Source organism: Salmo salar, chromosome 25 (genome assembly GCF_965601325.2).
Source record: "Salmo salar chromosome 25, fSalSal1, whole genome shotgun sequence".
Taxonomy (NCBI): Eukaryota; Metazoa; Chordata; class Actinopteri; order Salmoniformes; family Salmonidae; genus Salmo; species Salmo salar.
In genome coordinates, this window is record NC_138315.1 from 52,132,009 (window position 1) to 52,146,883 (window position 14,875).

General features: G+C 52.1%; 1 protein-coding gene across 4 annotated transcripts in view; it reads left to right on the top strand.

Moving 5' to 3' along the window:
- pard3bb (par-3 family cell polarity regulator beta b) overlaps positions 1 to 14,875 on the top strand; it is a 563,164-nt gene that overhangs the window by 128,473 nt on the left and 419,816 nt on the right. For all 4 annotated transcript variants that reach the window (XM_082969211.1, XM_082969213.1, XM_082969212.1 and 1 more), the window contains one exon: positions 998 to 1,163. In XM_082969211.1, the coding sequence (XP_082825337.1) occupies positions 998 to 1,163 (166 nt within the window). The remainder of the gene's footprint in view (positions 1 to 997; positions 1,164 to 14,875) is intronic.

Genomic DNA, 14,875 nt, shown 5'->3' on the forward strand with positions numbered 1-14,875 from the left:
CCTGGGGGAGAGGTACAGATTACACTGTCACTACTGTAGCTGGGGGAGAGGTACAGATTACACTGTCACTACTGTAGCTGGGGGAGAGGTACAGATTACACTGTCACTACTGTAGCTGGAGGAACTGTACAGATTACACTGTCACTACTGTAGCTGGGGGAGAGGTACAGATTACACTGTCACTACTGTAGCTGGGGGAGAGGTACAGATTACACTGTCACTACTGTAGCTGGGGGAGCTGTACAGATTACACTGTCACTACTGTAGCTGGGGGAGAGGTACAGATTACACTGTCACTACTGTAGCTGGGGGAGAGGTACAGATTACACTGTCACTACTGTAGCTGGGGGAGAGGTACAGATTACACTGTCACTACTGTAGCTGGGGGAGAGGTACAGATTACACTGTCACTACTGTAGCTGGGGGAACTGTAGTCCGAATACATGATTGTCTAGTATCTGGAGTCTGAAGAGTTGATTGGCTGGTATCTGGAGTCTGAAGACATGATTGGCTGGTATCTGTAGTCTGAAGACATGATTGGCTAGTATCTGGAGTCTGAAGACATGCTTGGCTGGTATCTGTAGTCTGAAGACATGATTGGCTGGTATCTGGAGTCTGAAGACATGATTGGCTAGTTGTCTGTAGTTGTCTGACAAGTTGTCCTTTGCCTTGTAGGTTGGTATTTTGGGAATAATTGTACAGAATAGGTCTGACTTCTTCCTTTACCTGCTTGTTCAGTTTATGTAAAACGTCTGTTTGGGAGACGGGCCCTATTTAAATCACTTCCTGCTACTGTGATGCTCAAACCTCTGTCACCATCTTCTATTGTGTTTCCTGTGTTTTTCTGACTTTTGATGAGCAGTGTGAAATAAAAATCTCCTCTCCTCTCCTCTCCTCTCCTCTCCTCTCCTCTCCTCTCCTCTCCTCTCCTCTCCTCTCCTCTCCTCTCCTCTCCTCTCCTCTCCTCTCCTCTCCTCTCCTCTCCTCTCCTCTCCAGCTGATGGCCGTCTATGAGGAGCAGGAGGCCCAGCGGAGAGGAGCTGTGAGTCCCAGAGGTGGAGTAACAGGACGGCCCAGCCAAGACCCCTATGACGCTGAGGTCTCCGTCTTCCAGCCAATCAGAGGAGGAGAGATAGAGGTCAACTCCTCAGCTCTCCAATCCAGTACGTATCATAGTGGTGGGAGGGAGATAGTTCGGGGGTTGATAACCTTGAGGAGCCCTTTAAGTGAAGATAAAAGCACAATCAAACTGATTCCAGACCTGTATGCCTCCACAACACTGAGGCTGTGTCCTAAATGGCACCCTATTCCCTATATAGTGTCCCCAATGGCACCCTATTCCCTATATAGTGTCCCCAATGGCACCCCATTCCCTATATAGTGTCCCAAATGGCACCCTATTCCCTATGTGGTGTCCCAAATGGCACCCTATTCCCTATATAGTGTCCCAAATGGCACCCTATTCCCTATATAGTGTCCCAAATGGCACCCCATTCCCTATGTAGTGTCCCCAATGGCACCCTATTCCCTATATGTAGTGCACTTCGGTACGCCTCCAACCGATTTTAGTCCGATGTGACGTTCTGCTTTTGTGAACGAATTTAGGCAATGTAACAATCACCACAGCATAAAACAGCATTAGGCCTACAGCGGTGGTGTGGGAGGACCCAGGGAACTAAAGGATAGGGGGTCAGGAGGTGTGGGAGGACCCAGGGAACTAAAGGATAGGGGGTCAGGAGGTGTGGGAGGACCCAGGGAACTAAAGGATAGGGGGTCAGGGGGGTAGAAGCGTGGGAGGACCCAGGGAACTAAAGGATAGGGGTCAGGGGGTAGAAGCGTGGGAGGACCCAGGGAACTAAAGGATAGGGGGTCAGGAGGTGTGGGAGGACCCAGGGAACTAAAGGATAGGGGGTCAGGGGGTAGAGGTGTGGGAGGACCCAGGGAACTAAAGGATAGGGGGTCAGGAGGTGTGGGAGGACCCAGGGAACTAAAGGATAGGGGGTCAGAGGGTAGAGGTGTGGGAGGACCCAGGGAACTAAAGGATAGGGGGTCAGGGGGTAGAGGTGTGGGAGGACCCAGGGAACTAAAGGATAGGGGGTCAGGAGGTGTGGGAGGACCCAGGGAACTAAAGGATAGGGGGTCAGAGGGTAGAGGTGTGGGAGGACCCAGGGAACTAAAGGATAGGGGGTCAGGAGGTGTGGGAGGACCCAGGGAACTAAAGGATAGGGGTCAGGGGGTAGAAGCGTGGGAGGACCCAGGGAACTAAAGGATAGGGGGTCAGGAGGTGTGGGAGGACCCAGGGAACTAAAGGATAGGGGGTCAGGGGGTAGAGGTGTGGGAGGACCCAGGGAACTAAAGGATAGGGGGTCAGGAGGTGTGGGAGGACCCAGGGAACTAAAGGATAGGGGTCAGGGGGTAGAAGCGTGGGAGGACCCAGGGAACTAAAGGATAGGGGGTCAGGAGGTGTGGGAGGACCCAGGGAACTAAAGGATAGGGGGTCAGGGGGTAGAGGTGTGGGAGGACCCAGGGAACTAAAGGATAGGGGGTCAGGAGGTGTGGGAGGACCCAGGGAACTAAAGGATAGGGGGTCAGAGGGTAGAGGTGTGGGAGGACCCAGGGAACTAAAGGATAGGGGGTCAGGGGGTAGAGGTGTGGGAGGACCCAGGGAACTAAAGGATAGGGGGTCAGGAGGTGTGGGAGGACCCAGGGAACTAAAGGATAGGGGGTCAGAGGGTAGAGGTGTGGGAGGACCCAGGGAACTAAAGGATAGGGGGTCAGGGGGTGTGGGAGGACCCAGGGAACTAAAGGATAGGGGGTCAGGGGGTGTGGGAGAACCCAGGGAACTAAAGGATAGGGGGTCGGGGGTGTGGGAGGACCCAGGGAACTAAAGGATAGAGGGTCAGGGGGTGTGGGAGGACCCAGGGAACTAAAGGATAGGGGGTCAGGGGGTGTGGGAGGACCCAGGGAACTAAAGGATAGGGGGTCAGGGGGTAGAAGTGTGGGAGGACCCAGGGAACTAAAGAATAGGGGGTCAGGAGGTGTGGGAGGACCCAGGGAACTAAAGGATAGGGGGTCAGGAGGTGTGGGAAGACCCAGGGAACTAAAGGATAGGGGGTCAGGAGGTGTGGGAGGACCCAGGGAACTAAAGGATAGGGGGTCAGGGGGTGTGGGAGGACCCAGGGAACTAAAGGATAGGGGGTCAGGGGGTGTGGGAGGACCCAGGGAACTAAAGGATAGGGGGTCAGGAGGTGTGGGAAGACCCAGGGAACTAAAGGATAGGGAGTCAGGAGGTGTGGGAGGACCCAGGGAACTAAAGGATAAGGGGTCAGGGGGTGTGGGAGGACCCAGGGAAATTTATTATTCCGACATTTAGACGATGGTCTGTTTGGCAGTTCTGACCCCTCAATGGGGTGACCCCTCCATGACCTCTCACAGGGGTGACCCCTCCATGACCTCTCACAGGGGTGACCCCTCCATGACCCCTCACAGGGGTGACCCCTCCATGACCTCTCACAGGGGTGACCCCTCCATGACCTCTCACAGGGGTGACCCCTCCACGACCCCTCACAGGGTGACCCCTCCATGACCTCTCACAAGGGTGACCCCTCCATGACCTCTCACAGGGGTGACCCCTCCACGACCCCTCACAGGGGTGACCCCTCCATGACCTCTCACAGGGTTGACCCCTCCACGACCCCTCACAGGGTGATCCCTCCACGACCCCTCAAAGGGATGACCCCTTTACGACCCCTGACAGGGGTGACCCCTCCACAACCCCTCACAGGGCTGACCCCTCCATGACCTCTCACAGGGGTGACCCCTCCACGACCCCTCACAGGGGTGACCCCTCCATGACCCCTCACAGGGGTGACCCCTCCACGACCCCTCACAGGGGTGACCCCTCCCAGATGGTAGGTCTCTGGGACCATATGTGGTGTAGGAACAACTCGATAGGCAGGCATCATCTCACGGCGAGAGGACGTGACAAACTGACAATTTACCAGCATGGAGAATGGAAGGGGGGGAAAGATGACCGTATAGACCGACGCTTTAACTTCTGTGTGTAAATGAACAAACATGAGATCTAGAGAAAAGCGTATCATTCAATATCGTCTTGGTAAGAAATTCCGGTTGTATATTTGTGTTTCAGTTATTATCCTGCCTGTGCTTAACTCTATTCCATTTTTTTTTTTGTCAATGACAAGCATACCCATAACATGATGCAGCCACCACCATGATTGAAAATATGAAGAGTGGTACTCGGGCTTTGATGTAACAGCCATCGGCCAGGTCTGAAAGACGGGGGAATGGGGGGGTCGATGTAACAGCCATTTGAACATGAACCCTGAACCAGGTCTGAATACTGTCCCCTGGGCTTATAACCCTGAACCATGTCTGAATACTGTCCTCTGGGCTTTACAACCCTGAACCAGGTCTGAATACTGTCCCCTGGGCTTACAACCCTGAACCAGGTCTGAATACTGTCCCCTGGGCTTTACAACCCTGAACCAGGTCTGAATACTGTCCTCTGGGCTTTACAACCCTGAACCAGGTCTGAATACTGTCCTCTGGGCTTTACAACCCTGAACCAGGTCTGAATACTGTCCCCTGGGCTTTACAACCCTGAACCAGGTCTGAATACTGTCCTCTGGGCTTTACAACCCTGAACCAGGTCTGAATACTGTCCCCTGGGCTTTACAACCCTGAACCAGGTCTGAATACTGTCCTCTGGGCTTTACAACCCTGAACCAGGTCTGAATACTGTCCCCTGGGCTTTAAAACCCTGAACCAGGTCTGAATACTGTCCCCTGGGCTTTACAACCCTGAACCAGGTCTGAATACTGTCCTCTGGGCTTTACAACCCTGAACCAGGTCTGAATACTGTCCCCTGGACTTACAACCCTGAACCAGGTCTGAATACTGTCCTCTGGGCTTTACAACCCTGAACCAGGTCTGAATACTGTCCCCTGGGCTTACAACCCTGAACCAGGTCTGAATACTGTCCTCTGGGCTTTACAACCCTGAACCAGGTCTGAATACTGTCCCCTGGGCTTTACAACCCTGAACCAGGTCTGAATACTGTCCCCTGGGCTTTACAACGCTGAACCAGGTCTGAATACTGTCCTCTGGGCTTTACAACCCTGAACCAGATCTGAATACTGTCCCCTGGGCTTTACAACCGTGAACCATGTCTGAATACTGTCCTCTGGGCTTTACAACCCTGAACCATGTCTGAATACTGTCCTCTGGGCTTTACAACCCTGAACCAGGTCTGAATACTGTCCTCTGGGCTTACAACCCTGAACCAGGTCTGAATACTGTCCTCTGGGCTTTACAACCCTGAACCAGGTCTGAATACTGTCCTCTGGGCTTTACAACCCTGAACCAGGTCTGAATACTGTCCTCTGGGCTTTACAACCCTGAACCAGGTCTGAATACTGTCCCCTGGGCTTTACAACCCTGAACCAGGTCTGAATACTGTCCTCTGGGCTTTACAACCCTGAACCAGGTCTGAATACTGTCCCCTGGGCTTTACAACCCTGAACCAGGTCTGAATACTGTCCCCTGGGCTTACAACCCTGAACCAGGTCTGAATACTGTCCCCTGGGCTTTACAACCCTGAACCAGGTCTGAATACTGTCCCCTGGACTTACAACCCTGAACCAGGTCTGAATACTGTCCTCTGGGCTTTACAACCCTGAACCAGGTCTGAATACTGTCCTCTGGGCTTTACAACCCTGAACCAGGTCTGAATACTGTCCTCTGGGCTTTACAACCCTGAACCAGGTCTGAATACTGTCCCCTGGGCTTACAACCCTGAACCAGGTCTGAATACTGTCCCCTGGGCTTTACAACCCTGAACCAGGTCTGAATACTGTCCTCTGGGCTTACAACCCTGAACCAGGTCTGAATACTGTCCTCTGGGCTTTACAACCCTGAACCAGGTCTGAATACTGTCCTCTGGGCTTTACAACCCTGAACCAGGTCTGAATACTGTCCCATGGACTTACAACCCTGAACCAGGTCTGAATACTGTCCCCTGGGCTTACAACCCTGAACCAGGTCTGAATACTGTCCCCTGGGCTTTACAACCCTGAACCAGGTCTGAATACTGTCCTCTGGGCTTACAACCCTGAACCAGGTCTGAATACTGTCCTCTGGGCTTTACAACCCTGAACCAGGTCTGAATACTGTCCCCTGGGCTTACAACCCTGAACCAGGTCTGAATACTGTCCCCTGGGCTTTACAACCCTGAACCAGATCTGAATACTGTCCTCTGGGCTTTACAACCCTGAACCAGGTCTGAATACTGTCCTCTGGGCTTTACAACCCTGAACCAGGTCTGAATACTGTCCCCTGGGCTGACAACCCTGAACCAGGTCTGAATACTGTCCTCTGGGCTTTACAACCCTGAACCAGGTCTGAATACTGTCCCCTGGGCTTTACAACCCTGAACCAGGTCTGAATACTGTCCTCTGGGCTTTACAACCCTGAACCAGGTCTGAATACTGTCCTCTGGGCTTTACAACCCTGAACCAGGTCTGAATACTGTCCTCTGGGCTTTACAACCCTGAACCAGGTCTGAATACTGTCCCCTGGGCTTTACAACCCTGAACCAGGTCTGAATACTGTCCTCTGGGCTTTACAACCCTGAACCAGGTCTGAATACTGTCCCCTGGGCTGACAACCCTGAACCAGGTCTGAATACTGTCCCCTGGGCTTTACAACCCTGAACCAGGTCTGAATACTGTCCTCTGGGCTTTACAACCCTGAACCAGGTCTGAATACTGTCCTCTGGGCTTTACAACCCTGAACCAGGTCTGAATACTGTCCCCTGGGCTTACAACCCTGAACCAGGTCTGAATACTGTCCTCTGGGCTTACAACCCTGAACCAGGTCTGAATACTGTCCCCAGGCTGAGGGTGAGTCCTGAGAGGCCGAGGGTGAGTCCTGAGAGGCGGAGGGTGAGGCGGAGGGTGAGTCCTGAGAGGCTGATGGTGAGTCCTGAGAGGCTGAGGGTGAGTCCTGAGAGGCTGAGGGTGAGTCCTGAGAGGCGGAGGGTGAGTCCTGAGAGGCTGAGGGTGAGTCCTGAGAGGCTGAGGGTGAGTCCTGAGAGGCCGAGGGTGAGTCCTGAGAGGCGGAGAGTGAGTCCTGAGAGGCCGAGGGTGAGTCCTGAGAGAAGGAGGGTGAGTCCTGAGAGGCGGAGGGTGAGTCCTGAGAGGCGGAGGGTGAGTCCTGAGAGGCGGAGGGTGAGGCCTGAGCGACGGACTAAGAGAGGCGTAGGGGGAGTCCTGAGAGACGGAGGGTGAGGCCTGAGAGACGGACTAAGAGAGGCGGAGGGTGGGTCCTGAGAGACGGAGGGTGAGTCCTGAGAGGCTGAGGGTGAGTCCTGAGAGATGGAGGGGGAGTCCTGAGAGGCTGAGGGTGAGTCCTGAGAGACGGAGGGTGAGTCCTGAGAGGCTGAGGGTGAGTCCTGAGAGACGGAGGGTGAGTCCTGAGAGGCTGAGGGTGAGTCCTGAGAGGCGGAGGGTGAGTCCTGAGAGACGGAGGGTGAGTCCTGAGAGGCGGAGGGTGAGTCCTGAGAGGCTGAGGGTGAGTCCTGAGAGGCGGAGGGTGAGTCCTGAGAGGCTGAGGGTGAGTCCTGAGAGGCTGAGGGTGAGTCCTGAGAGACGGAGGGTGAGTCCTGAGAGGCGGAGGGTGAGTCCTGAGAGACGGAGGGGGAGTCCTGAGAGGCGGAGGGTGAGTCCTGAGAGACGGAGGGTGAGGCCTGAGAGACGTACTAAGAGAGGCTGAGGGTGGGTCCTGAGAGACGGAGGGTGAGTCCTGAGAGACGGAGGGTGAGTCCTGAGAGGCCGAGGGTGAGTCCTGAGAGGCGGAGGGTGAGTCCTGAGAGGCCGAGGGTGAGTCCTGAGAGGCGGAGGGTGAGTCCTGAGAGGCCGAGGGTGAGGCCTGAGAGAAGGAGGGTGAGGCCTGAGAGGCCGAGGGTGAGGCCTGAGAGACGGAGGGTGAGGCCTGAGCGACGGACTAAGAGAGGCGTAGGGGGAGTCCTGAGAGGCCGAGGGTGAGTCCTGAGAGACGGAGGGTGAGGCCTGAGAGACGGAGGGTGAGGCCTGAGAGACGGACTAAGAGAGGCGGAGGGTGAGTCCTGAGAGGCTGAGGGTGAGTCCTGAGAGACGGAGGGTGAGTCCTGAGAGGCTGAGGGTGAGTCCTGAGAGACGGAGGGTGAGTCCTGAGAGGCTGAGGGTGAGTCCTGAGAGGCGGAGGGTGAGTCCTGAGAGACGGAGGGTGAGTCCTGAGAGGCGGAGGGTGAGTCCTGAGAGGCCGAGGGTGAGTCCTGAGAGGCCGAGGGTGAGTCCTGAGAGGCCGAGGGTGAGTCCTGAGAGGAGGAGGGTGAATCCTGAGAGGCGGAGGGTGAGTCCTGAGAGGCGGAGGGTGAGTCCTGAGAGGCTGGGGGTGAGTCCTGAGAGGCGGAGGGTGAGTCCTGAGAGACGTACTAAGAGAGGCTGAGGGTGGGTCCTGAGAGACGGAGGGTGAGTCCTGAGAGGCTGAGGGTGAGTCCTGAGAGACGGAGGGTGAGTCCTGAGAGGCTGAGGGTGAGTCCTGAGAGACGTACTAAGAGAGGCTGAGGGTGAGTCCTGAGAGACGGAGGGTGAGTCCTGAGAGGCGGAGGGTGAGTCCTGAGAGGCTGAGGGTGAGTCCTGAGAGGCGGAGGGTGAGTCCTGAGAGACGTACTAAGAGAGGCTGAGGGTGGGTCCTGAGAGACGGAGGGTGAGTCCTGAGAGGCTGAGGGTGAGTCCTGAGAGACGGAGGGTGAGTCCTGAGAGGCTGAGGGTGAGTCCTGAGAGACGTACTAAGAGAGGCTGAGGGTGGGTCCTGAGAGACGGAGGGTGAGTCCTGAGAGGCTGAGGGTGAGTCCTGAGAGATGGAGGGTGAGTCCTGAGAGGCTGAGGGTGAGTCCTGAGAGATGGAGGGTGAGTCCTGAGAGGCGGAGGGTGAGTCCTGAGAGACGGAGGGTGAGTCCTGAGAGGCTGAGGGTGAGTCCTGAGAGGCTGAGGATGAGTCCTGAGAGATGGAGGGTGAGTCCTGAGAGGCGGAGGGTGAGTCCTGAGAGACGGAGGGTGAGTCCTGAGAGGCTGAGGGTGAGTCCTGAGAGGCTGAGGATGAGTCCTGAGAGGCGGAGGGTGAGTCCTGAGAGGCGGAGGGTGAGTCCTGAGAGGCTGAGGGTGAGTCCTGAGAGGCTGAGGGTGAGTCCTGAGAGGCTGAGTGTGAGTCCTGAGAGACGGAGGGTGAGTCCTGAGAGACGGAGGGTGAGTCCTGAGAGGCGGAGGGTGAGTCCTGAGAGGCGGAGGGTGAGGCGGAGGGTGAGTCCTGAGAGACGGAGGGTGAGTCCTGAGAGGCTGAGGGTGGGTCCTGAGAGGCGGAGGGTGAGTCCTGAGAGGCGGACGGTGGGTCCTGAGAGGCGGAGGGTGAGTCCTGAGAGGCGGAGGGTGAGTCCTGAGAGGCGGAGGGTGGGTCCTGAGAGGCCGAGGGTGAGTCCTGAGAGGCGGAGGGTGAGTCCTGAGAGGCGGAGGGTGGGTCCTGAGAGGCCGAGGGTGAGTCCTGAGAGGCGGAGGGTGAGTCCTGAGAGGCGGAGGGTGGGTCCTGAGAGGCCGAGGGTGAGTCCTGAGAGACGGAGGGTGAGTCGTGAGAGGCTGAGGGTGAGTCCTGAGAGGCTGAGGGTGAGTCCTGAGAGGCGGAGGGTGAGTCCTGAGAGACGGAGGGTGAGTCCTGAGAGGCGGAGGGTGAGTCCTGAGAGGCTGAGGGTGAGTCCTGAGAGGCTGAGGGTGAGTCCTGAGAGGCGGAGGGTGAGTCCTGAGAGGCTGAGGGTGAGTCCTGAGAGGCTGAGGGTGAGTCCTGAGAGGCGGAGGGTGAGTCCTGAGAGACGGAGGGTGAGTCCTGAGAGGCGGAGGGTGAGTCCTGAGAGGCTGAGGGTGAGTCCTGAGAGGCTGAGGGTGAGTCCTGAGAGGCGGAGTGTGAGTCGTAAATGACACCCTATTCCCTTTATAGTGCACTACATTTGGCCTGAGTCCCATGCGCTGAGACTAGGGGTTAGATTTGTGAGGGTATCAATGTGGTCAACTTTTATGTGCTTTAACAGATTAATGACTGCTTTTAAAATAATACTTTCTGTTGGACTATAAAAAAAAAACTTAATGTGGTCTATGAATCATCGACTGATGTAAATGTACAGAAACTCCTGGCTTGTAGACTCTGGAGTCCTTAGGTGGTGTCTTCATTTATAACTGTGGGGTCTGTAGTTCCTCTCTGAAAGGTGGTGTCTTCATTTATAACTGTGGGGTCTGTAGTTCCTCTCTGAAAGGTGGTGTCTTCATTTATAACTGTGGGGTCTGTAGTTCCTCTCTGAAAGGTGGTGTCTTCATTTATAACTGTGGGGTCTGTAGTTCCTCTCTGAAAGGTGGTGTCTTCATTTATAACTGTGGGGTCTGTAGTTCCTCTCTGAAAGGTGGTGTCTTCATTTATAACTGTGGGGTCTGTAGTACCTCTCTGAAAGGTGGTGTCTTCATTTATAACTGTCTGTGGGTCTGTAGTTCCTCTCTGAAAGGTGGTGTCTTCATTTATAACTGTGGGGTCTGTAGTTCCTCTCTGAAAGGTGGTGTCTTCATTTATAACTGTCTGTGGGGTCTGTAGTTCCTCTCTGAAAGGTGGTGTCTTCATTTATAACTGTGGGGTCTGTAGTTCCTCTCTGAAAGGTGGTGTCTTCATTTATAACTGTGGGTCTGTAGTACCTCTCTGAAAGGTGGTGTCTTCATTTATAACTGTGGGGTCTGTAGTTCCTCTCTGAAAGGTGGTGTCTTCATTTATAACTGTGGGGTCTGTAGTACCTCTCTGAAAGGTGGTGTCTTCATTTATAACTGTCTGTGGGTCTGTAGTTCCTCTCTGAAAGGTGGTGTCTTCATTTATAACTGTGGGTCTGTAGTTCCTCTCTGAAAGGTGGTGTCTTCATTTATAACTGTCTGTGGGTCTGTAGTTCCTCTCTGAAAGGTGGTGTCTTCATTTATAACTGTGGGGTCTGTAGTACCTCTCTGAAAGGTGGTGTCTTCATTTATAACTGTGGGGTCTGTAGTTCCTCTCTGAAAGGTGGTGTCTTCATTTATAACTGTGGGGTCTGTAGTTCCTCTCTGAAAGGTGGTGTCTTCATTTATAACTGTGGGGTCTGTAGTTCCTCTCTGAAAGGTGGTGTCTTCATTTATAACTGTGGGGTCTGTAGTTCCTCTCTGAAAGGTGGTGTCTTCATTTATAACTGTGGGGTCTGTAGTACCTCTCTGAAAGGTGGTGTCTTCATTTATAACTGTCTGTGGGGTCTGTAGTTCCTCTCTGAAAGGTGGTGTCTTCATTTATAACTGTGGGGTCTGTAGTACCTCTCTGAAAGGTGGTGTCTTCATTTATAACTGTCTGTGGGTCTGTAGTTCCTCTCTGAAAGGTGGTGTCTTCATTTATAACTGTGGGGTCTGTAGTTCCTCTCTGAAAGGTGGTGTCTTCATTTATAACTGTGGGGTCTGTAGTTCCTCTCTGAAAGGTGGTGTCTTCATTTATAACTGTCTGTGGGTCTGTAGTTCCTCTCTGAAAGGTGGTGTCTTCATTTATAACTGTGGGGTCTGTAGTACCTCTCTGAAAGGTGGTGTCTTCATTTATAACTGTGGGGTCTGTAGTTCCTCTCTGAAAGGTGGTGTCTTCATTTATAACTGTGGGGTCTGTAGTACCTCTCTGAAAGGTGGTGTCTTCATTTATAACTGTGGGGTCTGTAGTTCCTCTCTGAAAGGTGGTGTCTTCATTTATAACTGTGGGTCTGTAGTACCTCTCTGAAAGGTGGTGTCTTCATTTATAACTGTGGGGTCTGTAGTTCCTCTCTGAAAGGTGGTGTCTTCATTTATAACTGTGGGGTCTGTAGTACCTCTCTGAAAGGTGGTGTCTTCATTTATAACTGTGGGGTCTGTAGTTCCTCTCTGAAAGGTGGTGTCTTCATTTATAACTGTGGGGTCTGTAGTACCTCTCTGAAAGGTGGTGTCTTCATTTATAACTGTGGGGTCTGTAGTACCTCTCTGAAAGGTGGTGTCTTCATTTATAACTGTGGGGTCTGTAGTACCTCTCTGAAAGGTGGTGTCTTCATTTATAACTGTGGGGTCTGTAGTTCCTCTCTGAAAGGTGGTGTCTTCATTTATAACTGTGGGGTCTGTAGTTCCTCTCTGAAAGGTGGTGTCTTCATTTATAACTGTGGGGTCTGTAGTACCTCTCTGAAAGGTGGTGTCTTCATTTATAACTGTGGGGTCTGTAGTACCTCTCTGAAAGGTGGTGTCTTCATTTATAACTGTGGGGTCTGTAGTTCCTCTCTGAAAGGTGGTGTCTTCATTTATAACTGTGGGGTCTGTAGTACCTCTCTGAAAGGTGGTGTCTTCATTTATAACTGTGGGGTCTGTAGTACCTCTCTGAAAGGTGGTGTCTTCATTTATAACTGTGGGGTCTGTAGTACCTCTCTGAAAGGTGGTGTCTTCATTTATAACTGTGGGGTCTGTAGTTCCTCTCTGAAAGGTGGTGTCTTCATTTATAACTGTGGGGTCTGTAGTACCTCTCTGAAAGGTGGTGTCTTCATTTATAACTGTCTGTGGGTCTGTAGTTCCTCTCTGAAAGGTGGTGTCTTCATTTATAACTGTGGGGTCTGTAGTACCTCTCTGAAAGGTGGTGTCTTCATTTATAACTGTGGGGTCTGTAGTTCCTCTCTGAAAGGTGGTGTCTTCATTTATAACTGTGGGGTCTGTAGTTCCTCTCTGAAAGGTGGTGTCTTCATTTATAACTGTCTGGGGTCTGTAGTACCTCTCTGAAAGGTGGTGTCTTCATTTATAACTGTCTGTGGGTCTGTAGTTCCTCTCTGAAAGGTGGTGTCTTCATTTATAACTGTGGGGTCTGTAGTACCTCTCTGAAAGGTGGTGTCTTCATTTATAACTGTGGGGTCTGTAGTTCCTCTCTGAAAGGTGGTGTCTTCATTTATAACTGCTGTGGGTCTGTAGTTCCTCTCTGAAAGGTGGTGTCTTCATTTATAACTGTGGGGTCTGTAGTTCCTCTCTGAAAGGTGGTGTCTTCATTTATAACTGTGGGGTCTGTAGTTCCTCTCTGAAAGGTGGTGTCTTCATTTATAACTGTCTGTGGGTCTGTAGTACCTCTCTGAAAGGTGGTGTCTTCATTTATAACTGTCTGTGGGTCTGTAGTTCCTCTCTGAAAGGTGGTGTCTTCATTTATAACTGTCTGTGGGTCTGTAGTTCCTCTCTGAAAGGTGGTGTCTTCATTTATAACTGTGGGGTCTGTAGTTCCTCTCTGAAAGGTGGTGTCTTCATTTATAACTGTGGGGTCTGTAGTTCCTCTCTGAAAGGTGGTGTCTTCATTTATAACTGTCTGTGGGTCTGTAGTTCCTCTCTGAAAGGTGGTGTCTTCATTTATAACTGTGGGGTCTGTAGTTCCTCTCTGAAAGGTGGTGTCTTCATTTATAACTGTGGGGTCTGTAGTTCCTCTCTGAAAGGTGGTGTCTTCATTTATAACTGTGGGGTCTGTAGTTCCTCTCTGAAAGGTGGTGTCTTCATTTATAACTGTCTGTGGGTCTGTAGTTCCTCTCTGAAAGGTGGTGTCTTCATTTATAACTGTGGGGTCTGTAGTACCTCTCTGAAAGGTGGTGTCTTCATTTATAACTGTGGGGTCTGTAGTTCCTCTCTGAAAGGTGGTGTCTTCATTTATAACTGTGGGGTCTGTAGTTCCTCTCTGAAAGGTGGTGTCTTCATTTATAACTGTGGGGTCTGTAGTTCCTCTCTGAAAGGTGGTGTCTTCATTTATAACTGTCTGTGGGTCTGTAGTTCCTCTCTGAAAGGTGGTGTCTTCATTTATAACTGTGGGGTCTGTAGTTCCTCTCTGAAAGGTGGTGTCTTCATTTATAACTGTGGGGTCTGTAGTTCCTCTCTGAAAGGTGGTGTCTTCATTTATAACTGTCTGTGGGTCTGTAGTTCCTCTCTGAAAGGTGGTGTCTTCATTTATAACTGTGGGGTCTGTAGTTCCTCTCTGAAAGGTGGTGTCTTCATTTATAACTGTCTGTGGGTCTGTAGTTCCTCTCTGAAAGGTGGTGTCTTCATTTATAACTGTGGGTCTGTAGTTCCTCTCTGAAAGGTGGTGTCTTCATTTATAACTGTGGGGTCTGTAGTTCCTCTCTGAAAGGTGGTGTCTTCATTTATAACTGTGGGGTCTGTAGTTCCTCTCTGAAAGGTGGTGTCTTCATTTATAACTGTGGGGTCTGTAGTTCCTCTCTGAAAGGTGGTGTCTTCATTTATAACTGTGGGGTCTGTAGTACCTCTCTGAAAGGTGGTGTCTTCATTTATAACTGTGGGGTCTGTAGTTCCTCTCTGAAAGGTGGTGTCTTCATTTATAACTGTCTGTGGGGTCTGTAGTTCCTCTCTGAAAGGTGGTGTCTTCATTTATAACTGTGGGGTCTGTAGTTCCTCTCTGAAAGGTGGTGTCTTCATTTATAACTGTCTGTGGGTCTGTAGTTCCTCTCTGAAAGGTGGTGTCTTCATTTATAACTGTGGGGTCTGTAGTTCCTCTCTGAAAGGTGGTGTCTTCATTTATAACTGTCTGTGGGTCTGTAGTTCCTCTCTGAAAGGTGGTGTCTTCATTTATAACTGTCTGTGGGTCTGTAGTTCCTCTCTGAAAGGTGGTGTCTTCATTTATAACTGTGGGGTCTGTAGTTCCTCTCTGAAAGGTGGTGTCTTCATTTATAACTGTGGGGTCTGTAGTACCTCTCTGAAAGGTGGTGTCTTCATTTATAACTGTGGGGTCTGTA